The 27,282-nt window shown below is 37.2% G+C and overlaps 1 protein-coding gene across 4 annotated transcripts in view; it reads right to left on the bottom strand.

Moving 5' to 3' along the window:
• Positions 1-337: 337 nt before the first annotated feature.
• The window catches only part of HYCC2 (hyccin PI4KA lipid kinase complex subunit 2), a 56,477-nt gene continuing 29,532 nt past the window's right edge, over positions 338-27,282 (bottom strand). For 3 of the 4 annotated variants that reach the window (XM_064451887.1, XM_064451885.1, XM_064451886.1), the window contains 9 exons: positions 24,004-24,183; positions 22,207-22,287; positions 21,444-21,559; positions 20,577-20,672; positions 18,656-18,772; positions 17,872-17,959; positions 12,138-12,297; positions 10,762-10,929; positions 338-5,894 (listed from right to left, as the gene is read on the bottom strand). In XM_064451887.1, the coding sequence (XP_064307957.1) occupies positions 5,290-5,894; positions 10,762-10,929; positions 12,138-12,297; positions 17,872-17,959; positions 18,656-18,772; positions 20,577-20,672; positions 21,444-21,559; positions 22,207-22,287; positions 24,004-24,183 (1,611 nt within the window). In that variant the 3' untranslated portion in view covers positions 338-5,289. The remainder of the gene's footprint in view (positions 5,895-10,761; positions 10,930-12,137; positions 12,298-17,871; positions 17,960-18,655; positions 18,773-20,576; positions 20,673-21,443; positions 21,560-22,206; positions 22,288-24,003; positions 24,184-27,282) is intronic. The other variant, XM_064451888.1, reaches the window with a different exon arrangement.

The raw sequence follows: 27,282 nt of genomic DNA, 5'->3' as shown, positions 1-27,282 counted from the left end.
AGATATGTTTTATTTTAAATAAAATTTCATAATGACTTTTTGGAAATCCTCTTAAACATCAGTCTTGCAAAACCCACTAACTGCTTGTTTTCAGGAACTGCTGACAAACCAAGTTGCTCACAGCTCTCCATTGTTCTCCACCACTGTGTAAGAGGCAGGTGAGTACTTTGGCTCTTCAGCTGTTTGACAGACTGATACACGTATTCACTAACACAACACCCATGTCATGATCTGTTATGCAGAATCGCCCACAGAAAAGCCTTCCATAGCAAAGTTTATCTCTGAGTGCCGGTGGGAAAACAAATCAAAAAATAATCAGGAGAGATTAAGGCCCATATGCTAGAAATAAACAGCATTTAAAATACTGAAGAAAATATAAAATATTGAACAATTTGATATAAACCAAGAATAAAATGCAAGTACAGAGGATCTGGCTTCTTTGCTTACCATGCTTAGAAAAGAGTGATATTTTGCAACTTTAGTCCTGCAATTATCCTAGACAAGAAATTTAAATACTGATGCAAACTATTCCTATGATGTAAATGTTTGTTACAAATGAGACCTAACTAACGGCTTTAATGCTATATTAAACATGCCAAGGTAGCAGTTTCTTTGGCAATGAGAGAACTGCAGAATTTAAGGATGATATTATTAGATTTACTAACATCAGAAACATCTTTGTTTTGTGTGCAGTACATACATTTCAAACATGTTCCATTGTATTTTCCACACCTCCTCCAGGATTGTGATTACAGTACTTAGTCTGTACTGCTTGATTATTATGTTTTCATGATTTTATTCAAAAAATCATTCTTGGTTCTCTCTTAGTCTTCAAATTAATTTACATTTGTAAGCCAAGATAAACAAAAATTTCTGGTTTGTGACCGAAGTTAAAATGCTGAACACTTAAAAGAGATAGCCATTAGTTCATGATAAAATAGGACAAGTTTAAACTCTTAGGTAGGTTAAAGTACAGCCATAGCATAGAATTATCTATTCCAAAATTAATTTTTCAAAATATAATTCTCTGAACATGTTATACATTAAATATTGAGGAAAATTTTCCTGGAGCTAAAATTTTCCAAGAACACTAATAATCTTCATTAAAGGAGTAAAACAAACCACACAGTATCTGGAGACAAAAAGGGGTTAGAGGTGGGGTCACCTTACTACAGAGTAGCTTTACCACCATTAAGATGCAGGCTTCCCCCTTCATCTTGAAAAATATGTTCATATTTACATACAGTATACACACAGTTGAGGCAATTGATTGTCAACACATGACAAATGTATGTACCTACCCACACACAATTAAACCTCACATGGTGAGAAAAAACCCTGTCCCAGTAAACTCCAGTATTCATTAGTGCAAATAAATGCTTTGTCAGAAAACAATTTTTTTCTCACTATTTTGATGTTAAAACAGATAATTTTAGTTATGTTAAAGCTAGCAGGAGTATGTTGGAAATGTATTTAAGACCAACACACTTGCAAACTACATATACTAGATCTAATGCTTACTGGCTGCAACATGATGTTCAGCATTACAGAATGAAGTATGCTGTTAAAAAACTTTTCCAAATTCCCATCAGAAAGGGCATTCAAAGAAATCTGCACTTAAAATGGACAGTGACATACAAAGTCTCCAAATGAAAACTAAAGCAACTGAAACTACAGCAAATGAAACTACAGCAATTTAAACTGTCATCTTGCAACATTCGTTTTAATAGGTATTTTTACTACATCACTTTGCTGCCTGCAGGATGAAAAAATGCTCATCATTCAACCAAAAAGTTGCTCACAATGAACCCCTGAAAAGGATAATCAGGGTGGAGTTAGCAATCCCAACACTTAATATTTTCTTAAAATTGTAAAGCCCAACAAAAATGAGTTGCAAAATGGCCCCATATTGTGATGTGGTAAAAATTGTATCAAGGAGTAATTAATTTATCCCTACTTACACGTATACATACACATCAAAATACAGTACCCACACTTCCTCACCTAAGAATTACATGTATGTCCATGCATATGGACATACACAGGGAAAAACAGTACTGTTTAGTGTTCTGCTTTTTGACCTTCTTTTATAATGCTACATTTGCATTGAAATACTGCAGAAATCTGAATCTAGTGTCTCATGTCAAGTACCAAATGTTCTAAAACAAGACAGAGCAGAGTGAATTCAGGATAAAGAGATTTAAGCCTAAATATTTGTCACAGGTGTCAGAAAATTTAAGTATGTTTTGTACTTTGTTTAGTACTTAGCATATATAATCAGAAAGCCAGCAGATCATTCCCTCAACCCATATTGCAGACACTTCTAATTTTAATTCTGCCACAGTACTTTGAAATGTACTGAACTTCGGTGTATAAAGTTTCACTATGATCTTAATGCACCTTGGCATAGTTGGAGACACATCTAGAAGCATTAATGATAAACATGGTACACAGCACTGGCAAAGCCTGTTATTACAGCTGGTTTGTAGATATCAGTGATGACTCATTTTGCAAGATCGATGTTGAACAGTACTTGTCTGAAAAATGACAAGACAAGCTCCCACAACTGAAACATTGCACTAAAAGGGTAATTTTGAGAAGTTATAGATGTACCACATCAGCATATTTAAAAAAAAAATTTAAACAGCAATAAATTTGAACTCTTCAAAAATCTTTAGATCGGGTAGGTATATATACACACAAGAACAAACCAAAATACAATGGATGAAACGATAACAAAAGGCACATCATCAACATAAGAACTGTAAAAATATCTTAAAAGGTAGTTTGACTGAAGTTTTAATCAATTTCAATTTATGCACATACATTTGATTTCCGTATCTGAAGTCACTGAACTGTCTCACTTTCCTCAAACAGTTTAATAGTGTGGGACCCCATACAAGAATATTTGGAAGAAAAAAAAAAGTTTGTAAAATTTGGCCCAATGCCAATTTAAGTGTCCTAAAACTTCTGGAGGAATGCTTATAATGGCAAATGTAGAAAGTAGAGAACCTTGCTAATGAACAACTCTACTTTTAAAACTACTAAAATAAAGTAATTCCTTACAAAATTAGCTAACGCTCTTTTCTTTCCCAAAGATTTAAGCAAATTATTTGGTCCTTTTCAATTTACAGTGATGGCTCTTTAATAGAATTTTCTTTCTGATGGTCTCTACAAAAGATAAATTTTGTACTTTCAGCCATGACTTACCAGTTGTCTCCACTAGCAAAACTTCATAAAATAAAGAAGAATTTAACGATATACAGCTTTTGACATTTTTACAGAAAATGCCTCATAGCTTAATCTCAACTTTGCCTTAGTTCCATATCTGTGTGACTGGTGGTCCTTAAAGATTAACTTCAATTTAGAAACTGTAAGGTTTCCTTTCTGATTATTCTGCTTACTCTTCAACTGAATTTCTGCATCAGTCTGGATGCCTTTTAATTCACTTTATGAATGTACGATATGAAGACTAGACTACCAAAGTGACTAGTCAAACCACAAAAAACCCTTCAAATATTTAAATGAATTTTAATGTAAATTTGAAAAAAGTTCTATTTGAAATAAAGAGATTCAAAAGAAAAAGAAAAAAAACACAAAAAACCAACTACCAGCAATGCAACACCATGTCATTGTCCTGATTTTCTTAAAGACTATAATTCAGAGATGGCCTGCAATAACTGCTTATGTTTATCCTTCACAGTAACAGTGAAACCAAAGTGCCCACATAAAGATCGTAACTCTTTCCTGCATGTTTACAATTTGTAAACTTCCAGGATATCATACGTGACTTAAGCATAGAGGATGAAATTTCCCCTTTTCTCTCTAGCAATCCACAAAGAGATAGAAAGAGATGGAAAGAGAATGACAAACATTCTCCCATGTAACCAGAAATGTGCTTCTAAGCAATGTTCTCTAGCGTAAGTACCAGCCAGTGCCCATACACTGGTCATGTACATTCAAGGCTTGGCTCAATGGCATACACTCCCCATTTTCCAGAGTAGGGCCAATCCACTAAAATAAGAGTTAAAAAACAAAACGGATTATAAATACCAAGGCAAATAAGTGTGATCCTTCTGAAAAAAAAAAAAAGGACTGTCAGTACCCCTTTGCACAATCTGTGTTTCTAGAAAGCATTTCACATTGAAGCTTCAGTGTTTCTAGCAAACTATTGTCTCTATCCCTGACTCTTAGCCCGTTAAGAGTATGGTCTGTCTGGACTGCAGGATTCTCCAAATGACTCCATGATTGAATTCAGGGACACTGAGAAAGCAGCTGAGAGGGGTGGGGGTGTCCAACAGCCATGATACCATAGAAAGCAGCCTGAGAAATTCTCTTTACCCGAATACACCTTTCAATTCAGTGATCAGCACCTCACAAGAACAACACCACCACCAACAACAACAAAATGGAGCAGAGCTAGCCATTAGTTCCTGGGAAAGTAGCATTTCCCTCCCACTTACAAACCAAATTGCTTTAACAGCATGGTGTTGTCTAAATTTTAGTCTATATGCAGGAATGACCCTGTCTCCTGGAGGGGAAGACATGTAACATTACATATGGCTACAAGGCCATTAGAAGTGCATTGTAACCTACATTATCTATTTAGAATCCTCTCTCTGAGGGAAAACAACTTGTTAATATGCATGTCTCAGTTGCTGAACATCAAAAGCTTCTGGGATGATAGACTGGGGGCAGGCAAGAAAAAACTACCCTCATTTTAATGAAAAAAGTGCTGTAGGCAGCCAGGAGCAGCAATGACAATCCCCTCCCCAGAATTGATTGCACAGACTCAGAGAGGTCCAAAGTCACACTAGAATCTCTGAGGCACTCCTGGTTCTGAGAAAGAAAAGTCATGATCCAGTAGTCTTTGCAGTACTGTAGACTGAGAAAACAAACCCGTTTCTATTTCTTAACAAAGCCAAAGCATCATCTCATAGGGATCACATTCACCATTTCCGCCGGTGTCTCCAGTCTCACAGTGTTGAAATGGGACTGATCAGCCTACGATGGATTGCACATCACCCAAGGAGAAAGGAAGGCATGGAAAAAGGCATACAGTACATTATATACTGCTTCACAACCATGTTTACAAGGGCGGGGGAAGGATGAAGGTGAGGGAAGAATTATTGCTGTTTCGGTAATACAGTATGATAGCTAAACCAAATCAAACAAGATCACAACAGTCAGTATTGTCACACTGCGGGATGATGGTTCATGTTTTGCCTAAGGATGAACTTGCCTAGGGATTAAGGGGGAAGAGGGAGTCCTACGGAAGGGAGTCAAAAGTTACACCTGGGATATCAGCTGCATATTGAAACTTGGAGATCGAGACTGCTTGGTTAGGGGAGCTCCTGGGGGAAGGAGATCTTTACCTTCCCCAGCTTGGCCTAGTCGGTCCTCCTGTAGGCTGATAGTTGAAAACCGATTACTGTTGCCAGCTGCTAGATTGGTAACACCCTCTGTACCAGCTCCAGCACTGGAGCCTGCTTGACTACCATTCACATAGTCAAATGATTTACTGGAGGAAGCACTGGCGGTCCTGATCAGGCTCAGACTGTTAGCTTTTGGGACCACCTGCCCAGCAGGCAGGCTGAGGTGTTTCTTAGTAGGTGTCATCTCAATTATATCTGCACCAAGGTCAGTGGATTGGTGCATGTACTGCTTCCGAGCTACTGAATCTCGAGGACTCTCATTGGATTTTGCTGCAGAAGATGTTTCTTTATCCTTAGCAGAACGCCCACTTGCTGTTTTCCTTAAGCTGCCCTTCTGGGATACAGATGATAGAGGTTTGGTCCCAACTGGCTGGCTGCTAAGGGAAGCTCCTGATGAAAATCCTTCATCAGCATCATTAAGGTTCACAGATTCTTCTCTTCCATTTACACCTTCAGCATCTATTAAGAAAAAAGAAACAACGAAAAAAACCCCAAACCAATCAGAACACCCAGTAAGCATTCAAGTTACATGAAGACAGAGATGCACACAGAACTTCAAAACAAACCTCATTTGCTAATCCACCTGATTTCCACTTGCTTTAAAATTTCTGATTCTCAGCCAATAATCTTCCTGTCATATTTAGCAGAATAGCGGAATCTAACAATACATACTCCCTGATCTTGATTTGCCTTTCCTCTACATCACTTTTATCAGTCAGAATATCTCCTGACCTTTGTCTATAAACAAGAAAAATTAGGCCCCATTTCGCTAATTTGGTTTAGTTCTGTCTGCAGTTACCAGTACTCATTCCCCTCCTACATGTGGTTTAGAAAAAAAAAAAAGCAGCACCTTTCAGACTATTTTTATCCTATTTTGAGGCAAGATCTAAGCGTGTTCAGGATCTCTTCCAGTCCAAGTAAGTTCTGGCAAATGCTCAGTAAGCTTCAAAATTAGGCTACTTCCTAGGCCAGCAATCACAATGCACCAACAGAGGTAGAAGGCTTCTGTTGTGTGTAGCTGGCACTTCTAACAACGTGACTATACTTTCTGTTGGAGATTACCCTAATTCCTAGTTCTCTCTCCAACAGTGCTCAATCCTCCCTGCATTTCCAGCAATCCTATCTGGTGTTTCTACCATATTTGCTTTTATCTCAGCATCTAGATTTTTCAGAGAAAAAAACCCAACCCTTGTAATACGAGAAATTTAACCTCTGAAACACTTCATGTTGTAGAAGAGGCACTGTGCTTTTGACTGGAATCTCAAAGAGGAAAAAAAGCCTGACAAACTACTTTCTTAAATCCTTGTTTTCAGGCCTATAATATGATTAGGGCTGCACACAAAGACTTTTTTTTCTTTTTAAATCTTATTCCAGTCCTTTTCCTAAGCTCCAAGAACTCAAAAGAAGAGTTATTGTTTCAGTAGAAAACTGCACAGCATTCAAATTTCAAAACTGAAAATGGAGCTTGGGTTTTTGTTCCATTTACCTTATTTCAGTGGGGAAAAGCCATAAAGTTAAACTATGTTAGCAAAAAAGGAGACATTTATGCTACACAAATTTTGCCTTCCTTTACAAAAGCAGTGGAGCCTTTTGTGAGAAATCTGCAAAGCCCATGGATCTCTCCCAGGTGAAGCCACTGTACTGCTGTACTGGCAGTTTCTTCAACTCAGCTTGCCACCAAGCAATCATATTTAAATCTCTTTTGTGGAATGGGGAAAAAGTGGTGGCAAGGATCTAAGAGATTCTAACATTTGAGTGGAAGCTCATCTTTTCATGCCGATTGTAAAATATTCTTTAGTGCTTTATTAACATCATGGCAACCAGAACAGATACAAAGCTTTCAGTGTTGTTGCTGCCTCTGCGTAGCAGGAATATAGGCTGATCCAACTTCATATTTCTGAAGCGTAATGCAAAAAGAGAACTTTACAGGGAGGTTTTATTATTCTGTTTTAAACTTCTTTTCAGGAAACTTTGCCTTGGAATTACCATTACTGTGTATCAGCTTACAAAAGATATTTAGCCATCTCCAAATCAGACCATTCTCAGGCCTCTCTCTGAACAATGCAATGTGTGATTATTGTGTAGTTTTATATAGTTCCATTTGACTCATTAGCCTCCCAGAAGAAAGGTAATAATACATCATGTTACTGCTGTCTTCCTTCCTTGGTAAAGCCTTTAGCCTTAGAAAAAGAAGCTTCTTAGGTTTCAAAGGCTATTATTAAAATGAAGGGTGTGTTACTTGCTTTAACTTCCTCTAGCCATATTTAAAATACATATACTATCAGCCCTCCTGCCCACCCCATTTGGTCAAATTAAGCCTTCATCTTCTCATTGAGACTTAAGTGTATTTTCTTACATTAGACAGTAATATATTTTATTCACAATCCACTTCCCCCACCTAACCTTCCCCCACATAATCAAAGATGCTAATAAAAATATGACATAACTGGAACATCCTGAAAGCAAGAGCTCTTCTTCAATAAACCAACATTTATGTTTCTTTATATAACCATGCAAAGCTAGATGAAAGCGTGTTTGGTTACAAGCAGCAACAGCAGCAGCTGAAGTCCCCTCTCAAGCCCTTCTTATTCAAACAAAAGATGTGTAACTTGCAAGGGGGTATCTCCAGACAATACTGCTAAGCTTTGTGTTATTACAAAAACATTAGTCATCTTCAAAGTTTATGTCAAAACATTGCTGAGTAACAGGATTTTAAAACAGACATTCCTATTCAGGGATAGCGAAGCAGAAGAGTCACACTGAGAAGTGGCATTTTATCCACAGAATTTAAAGACAAGACTGAGAGGGGTTGTTGCAAGCTTTTGGATGCTGCAACTATACAGAGGCCCAAGCAGCTCAGCAGTGCTCAGAAATGAAGAAGATAGAGAAGACAACATGCAAGAGAATTTCTGTCTAGTCAGATCCATATACCTACAGAAGTTGTCAGTGGGATTGAAGTAATTCAGCCACATATTCTCTTCCCAATACATGTTATTTTTCCTCTAAAAACTGCCCTTAGAAACAATCAAAAATGTTTGAGTCCTTACATGCTCTGTTTGGGGGGAAAAGCAGGATGAAGTAATAAAGTTTTCTCCCTTCCCCCCCAACAGACCCATAAGACAATTAAAAAAGAAAACAAACTAAAAACCTACTCCTCCCAAGCTCTCTTCTACTGTAAGGCCAGAAGAGAAAGAGACAGTGCAACCTCACAGAAATCATAGCAATTGCATTACAACGTGTATTCAGGACTCTCACTGTTCTTTATCAGAATAAGTCTGTCCCAAAGAATTTGTTATTTATGCCTGTGCATAATTAATCCTGTACATGTAGATACAGCATTCTCCACTGACCCAAAATAGTACACATAGCTACGGCTGGTACCACCTGGAAGTGGGGTGCCTTGTAAGGCATAACTGAGTCGTTCTTGAAATCTTCTGCCTTCTTCCACTTTCTGGGTCAAAACACTGATCTGAAAAGGGGTTTTATACAGCTTTTTTAAGTGGCTTTTATTCTGTTTATCCTTCCCTGAAGGATAACTTTCCTGAAGTTTATCCTAACCTGAAGGCTGAAAAGTGACTAGAAATGATCAGTCTGTCATTATATTGTTTGATATCAAAATTAGGTTTATGAGAGGAAATTTGCTAGCTGAATTCTTCTGTGAAATTAGCATCAGTAAAATAACAGACCACTATATATACACACACAATTCTATACTGATAGTCAAGCCAAACTCCATTCTATGGCCTTCTCCCAGATGCTATCAACTGGCAGAACTCCGTTTGCTCAAGCATGTAATTATATATTGCTAATGTTACAGAAGTAAAGAGTATTCAACCCACTTCTATTGAAGTAAAGCATGTGGAATGATGCCTTATCCAAGAACATGCTAAATTATATAGATGTCTTAAAGCAAATTAAGACTGGAAGGCCACATCTTTATTAACTTCTTTCCCACTTTCTGTCTCTCCCAGAAGGTTCTCTGCAGCTGAGGACTTCTCCATAGTCTTCAGAGGTCATGCACATGCAAAGCTTAGTAAAATGGAGTAGAGACCAACTGAAAAAGTGAATTTAGGAGAAGACAGGACTTGTTTACTGAGCATGCTCAAATTCACTATGCACCAAGGAGCAGCTTATAAACCCACACTAAACATTTTTATGTGACTATCTTCTACAGAAGCATAATGTCTTAATTGTTGCTTGATGGCAACTCTGACTAAGGGTAGGGATTCTGTAATAACACTACATTAAATCTCCAAATTCTCCAGATTATTGTTTCCAGAAGAACAAATCTGAAACCTATGTAGCTCATATCCAAATGTGCAAATAAATCTCATTTATGATCAACTGATATGCTTTAGAGGCTGGAAATACCAAAGGAATGGTCAGGTAGAAGACTTAAGATAGGTGAACACTTGAAAATACGTTTAGCTAAATTTACAAGAAATTAATTCTCATCTCTGAGGAGAAATCATGATTCAAATTCAGTACTCAAAACCACGTCTTTTATGGAGTAAAAATTGAAAAAATTAATAGATGAACTTCAGCAAAACACATTTCTACCAGCTACTCTATCTGCTATTCTTGGATGCAGAGCAGACATATGAAGTCCTACAGCATTTGTGTGGACAGCATGACTGAGAAAGGAAGCAGTAATTGTTTCTAAAGTTTTTAGAAACATGACAACCTGATTTCTTCTTGAAAACAAGTGCTTCTTTGGTACTTGCCTTTAGAGCAGCCAGCTCATTCATGTAAACGAGTTGTACATGTATGAATTTTCAATTAAAGGACGAGTGGCAAATAAAAACATCAGCAGTTGTGCATCTGTCTTAGATAGGCTTGACTTTTAATGGAAACAGGAAACTTTGTTCTTGGAAATTTTAAAACTGCAGACTAACAAGACACTATTGTAACTAAGCTGTAGCCAAATCCATTTACACTCTATACTGCCTACTTTTCAGGACTAGATTCATGTTCATCTGGTGCATTTTTTCCTTCTGAAAAGTAGATTAAACATGCTCAGTAATAGAAAGTTTCCAAGCAATCCCAAAGCTCTTGGCTATCACCCTGTCTTTTTTTTTTTTGCCATGCTAAGCAGTCTTTCACCACACAGATGCAAGCCCCAGGCTATCCCACGTGATAACAAAAGGTAGTACCTGACCTGATGTTAGGTATACAGGGGATGCGTGTATTGCAAAGAGAAGCTAATACACCCTGGGATAGCGGAAACACACACTAGAATGGAAGGAAGTTCTGCTTGGGGATAGGGAGCCAGGATCCTCCTCCAGCAACTGCCTCACTGACTTCTGCCTCCTCATCTCTGTCCTACCCTCTGTTGTGGCTGCTGCCAAGGTGGGCTCCGGGAAGCCATGCTCAGGGGTCCTGCGCATCAGCACCTCCCCCTCTTGCTCACGTTTGATCCCTAGGTCTGTTGAGCCGTGTTGGATTGGTGAGCCAGGTATGCTTGAGTCAGCCTCGTTTGAGAAGTCAAAGCCATCTGGGATTCAACATATAACATTTTAGTGCTTTTCTATTCCTTTCTTGGCATTCCAACCCAGGCAGGGAAAATAGAAGATTTATGCGGACATGGAACAAACACAAAACACTACCCATGTTTAGTTAAAAGTTGTGAGAACATCCACGGAGAGGGACAGGTGGGCTATACTGTAGACCAGAGACTAGCAAATGAATATAATGGCAACTACAGTGAAGACAAAACATGACCCAGAGTCCTGAAAACAGGAGACAGCTACTTGTTGTCCTGGACATCCTGATTCAGCTGAAGACCAGAGGTCATCAAATCCTTTTGCACATGATATCGGGTGAAGGCGGGGAAAGTACCACCACAGGAAAAATATGTAGTCCTTGTTTTCAGACTCTTACCCTCAGTTTATTTTTCAGTTACTCTACTTTTTACCTTCAGCCACTTATGCAGCTTTTTTTAGTCCATGTTTTATACATGCAGCAACAAAGCTTTATGAGAAAGTGATTTGAAATCACTTTGTATTTGTAGGTGTAGCTGTTTGCTACACCTACGCTGAAGATGTCATTCTATCAAGGTAAATATTACTACTTTTTTTTTTCTTCATACAGTCAAGCACATTTCCATACGACAGGAGTACTCATTGAGGAAAAATGAAGACTAATTCTAAGATATCCAAAACTATTTTATGATACAGCCCCTCTCTAAATTGGGCCATATGATGGTAGGAGTGTGATGTTCAGTTTTCCCCTCTCCCACTGCCTTCAGCAGCTTTAGGTAGCTGGAGTCCTATCAAGGTCTCAATAATACCATTCATTCCCTGAGCTATTTATGATGGGAGGCAGCTGAGTTTCAGTGTGGATTAAAGAAAGAACCCAAATTCTAAGCCAAACTCTATCCCTAAAACTTTATGCTGTGTTAGATGGAGAAAAAAAGAAGTCTTACTGAACATTTTCCAACTTCTCTATTTTCTCACCTGCCTCAAGGGTTATCACTAAATCAAAAACAAAACAAACACCCCAAATGTTCATGTTCATGCAGTGCTCCAAAGATGTAAAGTGCTACACATTGTTATGGAGTATCACTTTTCAAAAACAAACAAACAAACAGAAAAATCCCCAACCAACTGTTCTGCAAACATTCAAACTCAGAAGCCACATTACAGTGATGATGATGATGAATACAGTACACTATAGTATTTGCTTCTGGCAGAGAAAGCTCACCTTCTCTCCTCCAGCGATGACGACGAATAGAAGCTGTTGTAATAGCGGTCCGAGAAATCCTCGGCACTGTCGGAGTTACTTCTACTTTCAGTACCTTCTGGCCTTCTTGCGATGCATCAGGAGCATCAAAGGGCAGCGAGTTCTTCATGGCATTTGCAACCTAAGATAAAAGTGAAATGCTGTACTACTACTACTACTGTCCTTGATTGCACTAATGGCAATATTAGATCTCTTGCTGGATATAGAAAGGTAAACAATCAAGAATCATGAATTATGCCAGATCCCATCTGGATGGATGGACCCATCCCCAAGATTCACAAGCGATAACTACATTGGAAAGCTCATCACAAACTTATTCCCAAAATATAGCTTAATTTTCTCCATTTTTTGGAGGGAATTTATTTTGTTCCACGTTTGCCACCTGCACTTACAGAGGTAATAATCTGCATGGAAAGGTCTCCACCCAAAAGAGACTGCAAAATGACAAGGAAAATACCATTTGTGTTTTATGACAAGAATGTGGTAAAAGCCAGTCACAAGTGAAGCCAATGCAAACAGCATATAGCCTTGTGCATAGGGGAGACAGGGACACTTTCCACCCCCCCATACAACACCCACACCCAACCAAAAGAAAAAAAAACAAACAAACAAAAAACCCCAACTCCAACCAAAACCAAAAACCACCACAAAACCACAAGCTCCAAAACACCAACAACCTAACCAAAGGGATAAGACTGCAGGTACTTGCAAGATTTTAAAACATTGCAATCTATGCAATGAGCATCAAATTATTAAAATGCTTTCATCTTTATTAGATCTAATTTTTTATTGTAATAGCCTATTATAAGTCAGAAGTTTTGGTTTGCAGCTTTGAGGAGAACAAGTGACCTCTTTTGGCTTTGAAGTTTTAATTGCTTCTCTAAATTTCCCATAAAATGTCTTTGTGAGATTAGAGGTTTACTTTAAAAAAGAAAAGAAAGAAAAAACCAAACCAACAACTTTCAGTTCATGTTTCCTAGTTTATAAGTAAATTGTTCAAAAAGTGAACTTATGCACCAGGTCTTGAAAAAGAAGATGGGTGTCTACAGCACGTGCAGTGTTAAACAATAACAAAGTTGCTGCACACAAAATGTGATTTAAAACTTAAAAAAAAAAATTCAAAGTGCTCACTTTGAATTTCCAAAATCTTACTGACTTTATACAACCTACTAGCAATAAAAATATTAGGCGCATTTTAAACTTATCACAGCTTCATTCATAGATCTCTTGTTTCACAGACATCTGACCTCCCGCATGCTTTTTACCCCACCTCTAATGAAGGTAGATAAAATAAGAGGGTCATAGACATCTTGACTTAAAATAAAACAGCTATGGAAAAAGTAACTTGCTAATCTCTATAAAATCCTACCTAGCAACAGTTCCCACCATAATTTGGGCAGGCTATTCTCTCCACTAGAGTTTACAAGAAGCATTATGAAAAGCAACTTTATGTTGCTTCCTAATGGATTTTTCTCTTGAATCACAAAAAAATTGGCTTTTGCAACTTGAGAGAACACAGTTCACTATATGGCAAGAGAAACACATTTAAATACATATGGTCTGCATGTCTTAAATACATGTAGTCTACTTGTTAGCTCAAGACAAAGGCATGTAAATCCTGTTTTAAGCCAGATAAAACTAAAAGGTTGACTGTTCTGTCCACTCAAATGAAATACACATCTGCTTTAGACTATGCATCTTTGCAAGATACTCTACTTTTCTGACAATGCATACATATATTATTCTTCCGTTTAGGCCATGTTCTTTTTCTAAGAACAGGCATTTTGTTTATTGTATAAAGACTTGTGGCTAGCTGATGGAGTAGTATCAACTGCTTAGCACATGACTACGATCAGCATTTCCTAGTTTTATGTGGTAAGCAACACACTCATATGTTCCCCTCAACCTTGTGTCAGAATTAAGGCATTTTTAAACCTCATCAATGTTGTCTTGATATTCTGACGTTGCCAGAGGCCTTGGAAATGTAAGAGACATCCAACAAATTCCTTGAACTCCCAAAGCCCACATATACCAAATCTGCTTAACTAATTAAGTAGTCTTTTGTTAGCATTCACAAAAACAAAAACTTCAAGAAATCTACTAAAGCACTGGAACGGACCCTATTGGCAGGACTTTGTATTATCTGTCTTGTGAAGATGTCTGGTAATGTTTTATAAAAAGACTGTCAATGCATATGGCATGCCATAAAAGCTCCATGAATTAAAGGTTTTTATTTGCATTATAATAAAGTAAGAGTGACTTTCCTACAAGTTAGAACAGGCAAACCATTCAGCAACCATGAGAAGAAATGAAACTGTTTCAAACAGTAAAGCCACAGATCACAGGATATTAAGTAAATCAAAGACTTTTCACTCCCTGAGGGGCTGGACTGGCTGCCATACAGCTGATCCTGACCTCTAGCGGCTGTTGTGATCCTATAACTCCCCATTAAAGATCTTCACCACCTTCCTGTCTGACTTCTAACCAGCACAAAAGATTATTGGCATCATCACAGAAATGCTCCCTACCATTCTGCCTTCCACTTGTCCAACACTTATTTGCCCTTTGCTAGCCAATTCTCTCAGCTTCTACACTTGTTTGTGAACTGCTCTCCTATTCACACAGATGCCTTTTCCCATGTCATCCTCTCAACACGGTGCAAACTGCATTCACCCTTTATCACATTAAAGACTTCAGAAACTCATTTCTGCTGTACTAAACCAAAGCAGATCAAGTTCAACAGTATACAATGATTTGCCTTCCCATCTTCTACTCACTAGAGGTGCACTCTCTTTTGAATAAGTACCCTTCTCTACACAGGATTGAAATCTAAAAATTAGTCACAGAAAGCCTCTGCAACAGGACCAGAAAAGTGACAAGAGCACTTCTGCTTGTTGAACCTTTTAACAGCTGGCCCTTTCTAACAGCACAAATTGTACATCTTGTGACTGAGGAGAAGCATGTGGAGATAAAAATTAGTGCTACACTAAAACTTTAAAACAATCTAAACAACCAGTTTGAAGGAGTCACAGCCCTTCTCTGACAGGAAAAAAAACCAAACCCAAAACCAAACACCACCAAAACTGCGTCCTTCAGGGTTGCAAAGTAAACTTGCTCACTATGTCTAATCCAGCACCGAAAGGCAGGAAAACAAACAGCACAATTCAGACTTAGCAAGCCAAGTCTGCAACTATCGATGACAAAGGAGGGCTGGCTTCCACTTAACAGACATCCACTCTTGCCTATCAGAAAGGAGCTCTAACAAAAAGAACATCCAACAAAAGCTGTAAATACATCAATAAAATACAGTGGATAAAGGTGATGTCACAATAGGGACTTGCTGTTCCATGCTTCTTGTGTATTAGGCTAAGAAAGCCTGTGCATCTCTGCACTAAAGACAGGGATTTCCATTGGAAACAAGCACAAAAGTCTTGTGTTCAGAGGAAGAGACTGACTGGAACTGAGCTAGTCCCCAGGTCTAGGGTAGCTTGGTAGTGATACCGAGCCTTGGTGATTAGTTTCCCTCTGTAGAAATTCCCAGTTTTCATGACTATGAAATCAATACACAGTGTTTGTTAAGAGAGACTTTTCTTTTCCCAGAAAAAGCCTTTCCCTTGCATTACTTCCTGCCCTTTCTAGTGCAGTCTCGGGATACAGTGAAAGACGACAACTTCTACATTACGGATTTTTCATAGCTTTCTGATGCTGCTATTTCATTTTTTTTTTTTTTTTTTTTTTAAAGTCCACAGGGAAGATAGATCTATTGAAATAAGATCATGGATCTACCATATTGTCAAAAATATTTCTGCAAGACATAAAATCCTAAACACAGGACCGTGAGGTTTTCACTGTAATGATGACTGATGATATTCCCATAATTATACAAATAGCTTGAGCACAGATATCTAAAAATAATCCTAATGTGAGGGTCTGCCTAAATATTAAATGGATTTCAAAGAAATCCTGGGCAGAGGCTGAACTGGAAACTTACCTGGGATGCTGCAGAGACAATATTTTACTTGGTAGCAGATACAAATACAAAAGTTTAAAATACAACATTTTATAATGCTGCTAAATTATACATATCTCCTGGACAATGCAACAAGGTGAAACAACACCAACCTTAGAAAAAGTCAAATCGCTTGACTGTATAGCATGAGGCCAAGGACATGCAGGTCATATTTTTACAAAACTGACAATTTCTTAAAGCTGCTTTTTAAAAATTGCAGTAAAACAAGATAGGAAGCAAGGCAACAACCAGAATATTATTATGAAGACAATCCCACAGATATGCCTGCATGCATATGCATGAAAAACCTGACAATTGGGGAACGGGGAAAAATTGCTGATGTCATGATGTCACCGACATGAGGCAATGGGATGGAGAGGCAAAAGTAGCTTTGGAAAAAAAACCCAGACATTCTAGAAGATTCTTACAATTTGAAGTAATCTCTAACGCCAAACTGATTAAAAATGAACAATCAGGACTGAAAATTGTCTATCATCAATTGAATTAAGTTCCAGATCCTCCTACTCAGCTTTTAAATGTAGTAGGTTGATAGGGTGGCCCAATTCATCAGGTTCAATATTTAATTTAAAACGTTCAATCTAATGGAGTGATGAGTCATTTCCAAAAGGAACCAACTATTATAATAATTCAAAGCATTTAAAATACAGCCATGTCAGAAAGCCAGTAGATAAATTTTACAGCCAATATTAATTCATCAAGAGAATAACTTTACGTAATTTATTGCAAAAGCGACGGATCTCAGATTGCCACATAAGAAGATTTTTCCCAATCCACTCCTTTCTTGGTTATGTAAAAAGCAGTGAAATTCTACTGCTGTTAGTTCAGAGAAGCACACTAAGGGCTTCTAGCCATAATTCTGATGTAGAAACTGAGACAACAGTCTATTTAATTTCCCTTAATTTTCCCTCTTATTTTGGTCCTCATTCCTTCATCTGACAAAAAATAAAATCCTTCCATTCCTCCTCTCTCTCTGCCAACCTCCTCATCGTCCCCAATCACATCCACCTGCATCCAGCCCAGTTTCATCACTTCCCCATTTCATTTCTCTCTGTTTATGATCAGAACAGCAAATATAGTGGAAAATGAAAAAGCCAAACAATCAGAACAACTCTATTCTATTGCTGCTCTTCTAAAGAAGGTAAAGATTAAGATGTGCGTGACTTCGATCAATCAAAATCTGACACTGACTCTGGAGATTAAGTTCCTTTTCACTTTCAGCTCTATCCTGTTGTTGCTTTTTCTCCTGTGTTATCAGTTAAACCACACAGCATATTCTAAGATGCGCTGAAGGTCTAGAAGCAAACAACCCTTTTTTTGCAACCAATGTCTTATGCCAAATAACCATTTAATTCAGCTTCTTTGAATCACTTATTGGTAGCTTATGCCAAAACAACATAAAGTTTTGATCCAACTGCAATATATTAGAAAATCCTATCTTTCAGCACCAATAAGTCCTATGAGATCCCAACACCCTAGCCTAATATTCAAGCAGAAAAGCATTGTATAAGTAGCTATGTTGAAAACACCAGCTGTTAACAGCCGCTTGCGTTTGGGAGTGCTGTAAAAGGCTACAAATGCTTTCATTACCAGTCCACTTCAGAAACATCTCTCATACTTTATAATCCTCTTAACCAAGTCCATAAATTGCAATGGATTGTTTCTTACCAGCAGAGGCTGTGAGTAGAGTTCAAGCTGTGCTCTGTAAATTATGTCTTCCAATACCTCCTGGCCAAGATCCCACTGACCATTATATCTAAAAAGTAAAGAAATATATTTATCTTTCATATCTTACAAACTCAATTGTTTGAGTTTTTTTTCTGCCCATATCCAGCTCTTCACCTCCTTGTTTATGTAGAAAGTTCATCAACTGCATGTACACCCAAGCCCCTTCTCTTCTTTTTGTAAGTATAGACAAAGCATTTTATTATCAATCTTGTTGGTATAACAAAAAAGCTGCTCCCTGTCACCTTCAAGCAAGACAAAGTTGATGCCACAATCAGGACAAACTTAAACAATTAAAAAATGGGGTCAAGATGTAAAGGTTAATGCTACTTAGCAGAACTGAATTTCCATCAGAAATAGATTTTTGCTACCTCAGAAGCTACTGGTACTCAATAGATCTGCATTTCATCAGGTTATCTTGGCATCCAAGCTCATTACCTTCTGTTCATAAGCATATCTGGTGGCAGTGGAAACTTGGGGAAAAGATGAAGCCAGAAGCCTAACTCTCCTCAGCACCTACTGCTGGCCCTTCATCACCTAATTCAATGCTGACAAAGATATTTTCAAATTATTACAGCTGAATGGGCAAGTAATGAGAAAAACACTAATCGAGTTATAAACCTGTGTTATGAGTTCAACTATTTTTCAATCATAGAAAAACTAGCATTTATATTTTAATTCATGCAAAACCAGATGTTTCCCTTTATACAAAAATCCATCCACTTACATGGCGTAATAGACACCTGTGAGCAGCTGCACCATGAAGTCAGGGTCTAACACCACTCTACCACAGTGTTCTTTCCAGCGTTTCTCATGCTGCCGTGGAAATCCACTCACACACAGCCTGAAAAAAGACACCACTGTGACAAAATGTTAACCCCACAAGGACTACGAATGCCTTTACATCACAGAGATTTTAGTTTATTTTTTGAAAAATAAATTTTGGAAATAAGTACACAACAAAGAACATTCTCATGTTGCTCTCCCAACCGTAGTTTTATAACAGTGCCTTAAGATGTTGCTTGCTGATAATCCAGTGTTATTCCCGTTTAGCCATTAACTCCATCTGTTTTCTTCAAATCATAACCAGCTTCTAAAAAATGAGGGTGGCAAAATGACGTCTACAGCCAGCCACGAAGTTAAGAGACCCTCCCCAAAATTCAGTAACCAGAACCAACTGTCTTTAAAAGAAAACATTTCAGTAGCATAGAAGAGAAATATGTCATCTCCCATCTAATGTATGACGACATCATGTAATCACCTGTCACCTGAAGTTGAATAACAGATACTGTATTCCTGAAAATTGCTCTCAGCTGCCTTCTAAAAAAAAAAAAACAAAAAAAACCCACAAAACAAAAAAACCCCCACAACTTCTGGCCCTTGAAGAAGGGCCTGCCTTCCCATGTACTGCATAGCATTGAGTCTCCGTAAAAAAACAGAATAATTTATTCATAACTTTAATCATAACTTTAATATCTTAATTTCATCAAGGAAGCAACACATGGCCACTAATACATAACAACTGCTGCACTGTTTCAAAAACAACAACAAAAAAAATCCCTAACCTATAAAATATGGTCTCTCTTCTCTACTCAAAGAATGGATCTAATTTTCAAATACAGAAAATTTGAAGGTATTTAGAAAAATTAGCATAGCCGCAACTCAAGTGAAGATGATGGAAGCATACCAAGAATTATCCCATTCCCATCAGAAATCACAGGAAAAAACAAGACCAGGCTATAATCTTAACTGCATGTGTGTGTTACTACAGAATATATGTTGTTGGAAGCTAGTCTGATCCTTCTTTGCTACATAACTGAATTGCATTTAATGCTTTTCTTTCATGGGAGTATTCACTGAGCAAACAAGCTAAACCAAAAAACATTTAAAGAGATTCCTCTGTTTGGGGGTAGCAGGAGAGAGAGAATTTATCTCATTTTAGACAAAAATCTGATTAAAAAAAAGGCATACGGGAATATAGGATATACTTGATATTTTTCAGAACAAAAAGCAGGGATCTTTGCCAACCAGATGCTTCTAAGACTATTCACATAGAAGGTTATATAAAGGGCATGTGTAAGAGTTTGAGAAACCACAGCAGTGAATTCTCCAGAAACTGGGATGCTATTATCAGGGAAAAAAGAAAGGAAAGAAAAAAAAGACAAAAAACCACACACACAAACCAAAGAAAAATCCAAATAAACCACTGAAACCCAGAACATTGCAAGCACTTCATATAAACCATACTCAGAAGCAAGACATTAATATTTGTAAGTAGAGGAAAGTGGTGGTATTCCTCACAGGATTTTTAAGCTGACCATACTGAAAAATTCCTGAAAGATATGTAAATCCAAAAAAATGCAAATCAGTCTGAGTAGCTTCAACTAATTTCCTCTGCAAATTACCTTGTTTCTTTCCAAATAACAGAAAGTTACATAACTAGAATGAAAGCCCATGCAGTAATAAGATAATCCATGTGTTTTATCTGTATGCAATCACAGCTTCAAATTTCCGATTTGTAGGACTGACCAAGAGTTACATATTTGAAGTTATTAAACACAACAAGTAAATTCATTCTTTTTTTGCTGGATGAATATTTAGAAGCCTAGATGCACCCTGCAAGACTATTTCAAAGGCAAGTGTCTCACCTGGAACCCATCCTACAAAGTGATTGGTAAGAAGAGTCAGGCATATAGACAATAGCAGAATTGTAGCACAGCATAAGAAAGCTCAGCACCTCAAACCTGAAAAGAGACAAGAGCAAAACCTTGCATGGTTTAAATTCTTAATATTTCATCAGAATGTAACACAAGAAATCTACAACTCTGTCTCAAAAGGTACCCCACAGGACAAAGCGTCAGAAGTAAACACACAAATCCTGAAATCCTTTTTCATTATAATTCACTAACTTGAAACAGGTTATTAAAGGCTCTGTATTAAACACTTAAAATTATTATTACTGAAAATCATTAGCATATGCAGGAACCATGGAGGAAATGGCATATGGCATAACATTTGGACAAAGTTATAGAACTGGACCAGTCTGCGATGTATTCAAAATTATTTTATCAGTTTTCCCAGAGCTGGCTTTAGACACAGGTAAAGCTGGCAGTCGCTGTAACAGCAGGACAATTTCTCCCATCCCTAGTTCTATCTGTCCACTCAGCTCCGTTCCTCTTTTCCTGTGGAAAAAGTAGTCACAGCCTCAGAGCCAAAGCTGAATTTTGTTCCACTTCCAGAAAAAATTGAGTTGACATATACCCAAAGATATTCCTGACAGACACAGAAATGTCAGAGAAGTTACTCTCTTCTAAATAAACTAGTAGAACAACATACAAAGTTGGAACAAGCAACAAAAATACTATACCTCAAGATTACCAAGACTGTTCTCTAGATCTATTTTCAAGCATTTAAAGTTGAGAAAGGACTGAACACATAATGTATTTGGTCTTAATGCTTAAGGACTTGTTGTCTGCCCAGTGAAGCACCTTTGATCTTAGAATATATCCACCTACCGGTTCTGTGCTGTGAAGGTTTCTCTCTGAGGATGAAGGTCACTGTAAACTACCCTGATGAGATCATGCTGACATAGAGCTCCTTCAGTTAAAGCCATGGATCCAATGGTAGAGGGCTAGGATAGGTGGTGGGAGGAGGAAGGAAGGAATGGTGAGAAATCAAGCCATACGTAAAAAGTCCCCGAAAGCATTAAAATTCCTAACCGTCCAAGCCAAAAGACACACTTGCCCTGTGATCTGTAAAAATGAAGACACTTCCAGAATACAGTAAATCTAAAAATATTACCCAAATCCATTATTAATAAGCAGTTTCCACACTTACAAGCAACAGAGCAGGTGAGAGCAAATTTTCAACTTTAATTCTTACATATCCATTTATGTAGTAAGCCTATCCTAATTGCATAGACCTTTTGTACAGTGACAGTAGAGAAAGAAAAACATGATTCCAAGTTCAAACTGTATTAAGGAGGAGTTAAAAGAAGGAAAACTACTTTTATACTAACATATAAGAGACAAAAAAACGCAGCTGCAACTACAATACAGCTAAACTCTGTTCAAAATGGGCACTGTCACAAAGATTTTTCAACATGTACATTCCTTTTCTTCTACTAATGCTACTGAATTTGATTACACTAATTGCAAGCTACTGACATAGAAAACTTACTGCAACAAGATGGATCTAAAATGGCCTGTTGCATCAAATGGATCCAGTTTTCATTCCTCTAATAGATTCAATTCTAATTTACCACAGCAGCTCTCTTACCTCATGATATATTGAGGGTTTAGATAATGAAGGGATGGTGAAAGATAAAACTTTGTTGTTTCCATCTTTGTCAGCAATTTCCTGCATTAAAAAAAAAAACAAAACCCAAACAGAAGTAAGGAGAGAGGCCTTGGAATAGTCTTCAAATCTTAGAAGGCATTTACCAAATAAGCAGCTAGATGTCTTGATCTGACAAGACCGTAAGGTCTCTGTGCATTTGCAGAATATCAGATAATTTACATACATATTTAAAAAGTGGGAAAGACCTCTATCACAGACTGCTTTGCAGAATCAGCCTGCAATACTTTAAAAAAAAGAGAGTGTTGGCTCCTTGACCAGTGTTACTTCATCAAAAACAGAAAAAAGAACAAAAAGCTTTTCTAGCCCACCTTTACATTACAACATTTATTAATAATAGAATTGCATAGTGGAACAAGGCTAAACTTTAAGCCCAAAAGATACAGACACATGAGGGCTGATGAGTCACTTGCTGACAATGGGCAGTAGATCATAATAAATGCGCCACAGAGAAAAGGTGAAATCAAGGAGACTGGCAAAGTTTCTTCAGGCATTCTATCAGTAAGAAATACACAGAATGTCTTCTCAAAAGGCTTTCAAACTAGTCAGATTTTATAGTTGCTAGGCTACTACATAAGCAAAACCCAGCAGTTTTTAAAGCAAATATACCAAGAGCAATTACATAAGAATATACCAAAAAGGGGTCTAAAATCCTGCATTTTCACTTTGTACAGCAAATTTCCAAAAACAGTGAGCTCTAGTCATTCCAGTTTATGTGAAAACTTAGTCCAAGGTAGCACAGTATTTGTAGTAGGCTTTAAGGATCACAATGGGAGGACAGCTGCTAGAATTTAGCAGAATGCAAGATTTATCCTTGTCTTTCATTTCCTAAGAATTGAGAAAATAACTTCACTCTTTCAGTCTAAGTATACATGCAGAAAAATATCAACAACTTAACCAAAGAAAAAAGAACCACAATTTGTCTGTTCTGGTCTCATCATCTGTAGAAACACATTACACAATTTAAAGGATGGGTTTATGATTGTAGAGAGCAGGGCAATGTATCAGTGTAAGATGTTTTAAAGTCCTATAACGCAGAATTCCCATTAAAGAATGCCTATCTGGGCAGTGTTGCTAAATTTATCACACAGCCTCATAACATTACAAGAGTAAACATTTCCAGGCTAAGGTAAGCATATAGAAACCTACTGCTATATCCTACAGCCAAACTTCATCATCTACAATTACCTTTACTTTTAAAAATCACAGTTCCACTCAAGACAACTATCTGCCTCAAATGTACAGACACATTTATCTAAGCGCTAGCCAGCAGAGTGGTTTCAGCTTCAAATTGCCCTTAAAAAGACATATTCAGAGTAAGCGAGGGGGTTGGGGGGGGAGTGACACATGAAGATTGACCAAGCGCACTGGCCTGACAATCATCTCCATAGAAAGCTGTATTTTTCAACACTGAGAAGGGCTACTTAATTTCCTCACAAACACAAGTCTATAACAGTTCAAGAAAGCTCATGGCATCAACCTTTTTAGTGAAAACGTTTGTTCCAAAAAGATTACTATAAAAAATGAAAAATATTTTTGAAAACACATTCTTACTACAGTTTCATTACATTATGCTTTCTCCAGATTAAATATGCTTTCATGTAAGCGTATTATAATTTAAAATATGTTTTTCCAATGATTTACTTTATTCCTAGTGGTCAGTGATGCAAAACCTCAGATCAAAGCTTTCCTCAAGCCATTCCCACTCATCTCACTTACCAAGTTGTAAATGCCAAGCAGCAATGCTTCAATGCAACCATTACTCTGCCTATCCCTGCTGGCAGTAAGACGCAGATACACCCAGATCAACTCTGGCAAAAACTGCAGCGTGAATCTCTTGAGCCGAACTTCAGAACTACGATAAAGTTCAAAAAGCTGGTGGCAAACAGGCTCCAGGAGCTGTGGAAAGGCAAAAAGGCTAATGAATTACAGTTAGGCTTCTCTAATAAGGGAGAATTAAATAGCAAAATAGGGGCTATATCATATAGCCACTGCAGCCAGTAAAAATGACATCCCTTGATGGCAAGTAAGTGAATGAACTACAATGGTATCTGCATTCCTTTTAAGGAGATCTATAAGGACAAACCTGGGGGGCACTGGTATGCAATACTGGGAAAGGTGACCTTACTACAGCCACTACCATCTTGTGCTTTGAGATCATTATTCTCTAGAGCTGTCAGTATGAGATTTGTTTTGCATACAGGTACTAATTTAAGGCATGTGACAGACACGTGGCTTGAACTATGAGCACAATAGAACTTTAACAGTGCAGTTGTAAGGTTTATAAAAGTACAAAGGTTAAAGATTAGCTGCTAATGAGAGCTGCTGATGACAGCTGCTAATGACACATCTATTGACAGAAATATGAATTAATTTCTTACCTACAGCTTTTTAGCCTCAAACCTAACAAGCATACATTTGTCCATTACAACACAAATTGAATTTTCCATCTTTATCTTGAGCTGCCCTTTGGGTTTCAGTACAAGAATCAAAATAGGCCTTTATCAAGTCAGTGTGATGTAAGCACAACAAAACCCCTGCTATTTTAAAAGTCTACAATGCCAAACCAATGGTTAAAATGCATCCACAGAACTGTTAATGAAATGGGGGGGACACGACACAAAACCAAAAAACAACACATCAAACTGTATCCCCCTTTCCCATCACTAATCAAGTTTTAATACCAAAGTCAAAAACTACACACACACAAAAAAACCCAAAACCAAACCAAAACTAACCAAAACCAAACAAAATATTTAGAGAGGAATTTTGATAAGGTCTGTGACCAGTATCTAGTATTACATTCTAAGAAATGGGATGATCCGACCTAAGGAAAATACTCATGGGATTCAACGTCCAAAAAAACAGAGGCATCCATGTAACCTAAAGCATCTATATTCATGTAGAAGAATTACAGAGTCAGAGAATAGAGGCCAGAATCTCAAATAAGTCTTCTTCCTAAACGTACATACTTTATACAGCTCTCATATACGTACATGATAATATTAAACATTAAATTATACATATCATTTTTTAGGGCAAAAATAACCCTACATTTGACCAACACAGTAGCAGGTTGCACTGGTGAGACAAAAAGGCATAAATAGGAAATACCTAGCACACAGCAGAAGATCAGAGAAGGCATATATGACTCCTCCTCCAGTACACACTCTCACTCTCTCTCTTAATTTGTCTATTCATCAATATCTTAGTACCCAGGATTTCCTGTGGAATTCACTGTCACTCTTTTGCTATGCTGCATGAAGATGTACTTCTGTAGTTTGTTGTGAATCATCCACCCTCTTAAAAAACTTAAGTCCTTCGCTATCAGCACAGGGACAGACATTTCTACAAGTGCTTAGTCTGAATGTTTGATAAATATGCAATGCCATAAATCTGTATGACTGTACAACTTCACATATACATATTTAGACTTAGATATTTTTCTCTAGTATATCACAAACACAAAACATAAATTTGACAGAATTTTCTATTAAGATAACTGCCTTAAGAAATCACCCAAGAAAGGGTGAACACATTAGTTTATTTTCTAACACGCAGTATTCCAGTCAATGAAGCATATAATTTTTAGACGAGTGATTACATAAACCATAGCAAAGTTTTATTTTACATAGATGTCATGTTATCAGACAAATCTCTTCTTATACAAGGCTGTGGTATAAGAACCTTGTGTAACAAAGCTTCTGATTGACAGCCTAGTTACTCTAAGATAAAAGCCTGTTTTTACAACAGAAGCAAAGACAGACTCCACAAGAGAGGGAGGGAAGAAAGCTGACACTGACAAAGTTCATAGAGAATGAGAGAAGTCCAGTAATTTGGAGCACACAAATTTTACAAGCCATATGTGTAAAATACCTCAACACTTAATTTTTTGTTTTGGGATCTAAATTAAATTTGAAGCCCAAAAATCTTCTACTGCAATCATTTTAATAAAACTATGCTAGGGCCTTCTCTATCAAGTTGAGCATATATTATTTTTAACTAGCGTATTTATTCCAGTATTTCATACATATATAGCACTTTATGTTCAAAAGATTTGTAAGTGCATTCTTTCTTAATTAATATTTACTCATTAGAAACTCCTATCTAAAAGTGACACTACTTATTAAAACTGTTACAGTAAATGTTCAAATCCTCAGAGGCAGAACCGTATCCTTGTTTTATGAAAGGCCTAGCACATTTCAGATGCTCAAATAAAAAAAAATTGGTTAATAAATAATTCAGAGATCATTGAATAAATCTGCAGGTTTTCTTTTAAATAAAACCCATGAGCAAGAAGCTAACATGGAGAAGAAAAAAAAAAGAAATCTCTGGAAACCATAAATACAAACATACCTGCAAGGAGATAACAGGTACAAGAAAAGCTAAACAAGTATTATGAGAAACTAGGTATATACAGCAGCATTGCTATAAATAGTACTTCTGTTAGATTAAAGGTGACAGCAGCCCAAAGCTGTTTCCTATTTGAAATTAACCAGTCTAATCCAAGTCCTCTTAAAAACAGTGGAAAAGAACAGTTTACATTAGCTAAAGTTAGATGAGACTCAGCTAGAGAAGTTCCTGAGTTTATTCTACTTTCTTTCAAATGAAAATTTTATAAAATGAGTCTTTTAAGTGAAGTCATGCTCCTTAGGAAGGTACAAGCAATATCCAGTCACTGATGCTACAAGCCATGTAAATACTCCTTATTTCCAGTAGTTGTCATATTAGTTGTGCAAAAGGTTTAACAACTGCTAATTACTTAGGTGAAAACCTGAAAGTTGTTTGTAGCAACTACTATAGCGCTTTTGGTGTGTTCAGAGCTTTAAGTCCACAAGAAAATGCTGCCATCAAAGATGCTACAACACAAATATTTTCAAAGGCACAAACACCCAAGTGTTTCCTATCAAAGTATAGTATGATCATCTCCAACCTGGAAACATGAAACTTAACACTGTAAGAAAGAGCAAATATTTTTCTTGCATCCTAGTTATCTGG

This window comes from Phalacrocorax carbo, chromosome 5, assembly GCF_963921805.1.
Source record: "Phalacrocorax carbo chromosome 5, bPhaCar2.1, whole genome shotgun sequence".
NCBI classification, from domain to species: domain Eukaryota; kingdom Metazoa; phylum Chordata; class Aves; order Suliformes; family Phalacrocoracidae; genus Phalacrocorax; species Phalacrocorax carbo.
The sequence above is the reverse complement of the archived record's forward strand: the minus strand, read 5'-3'. Positions and strand labels throughout refer to the sequence as shown.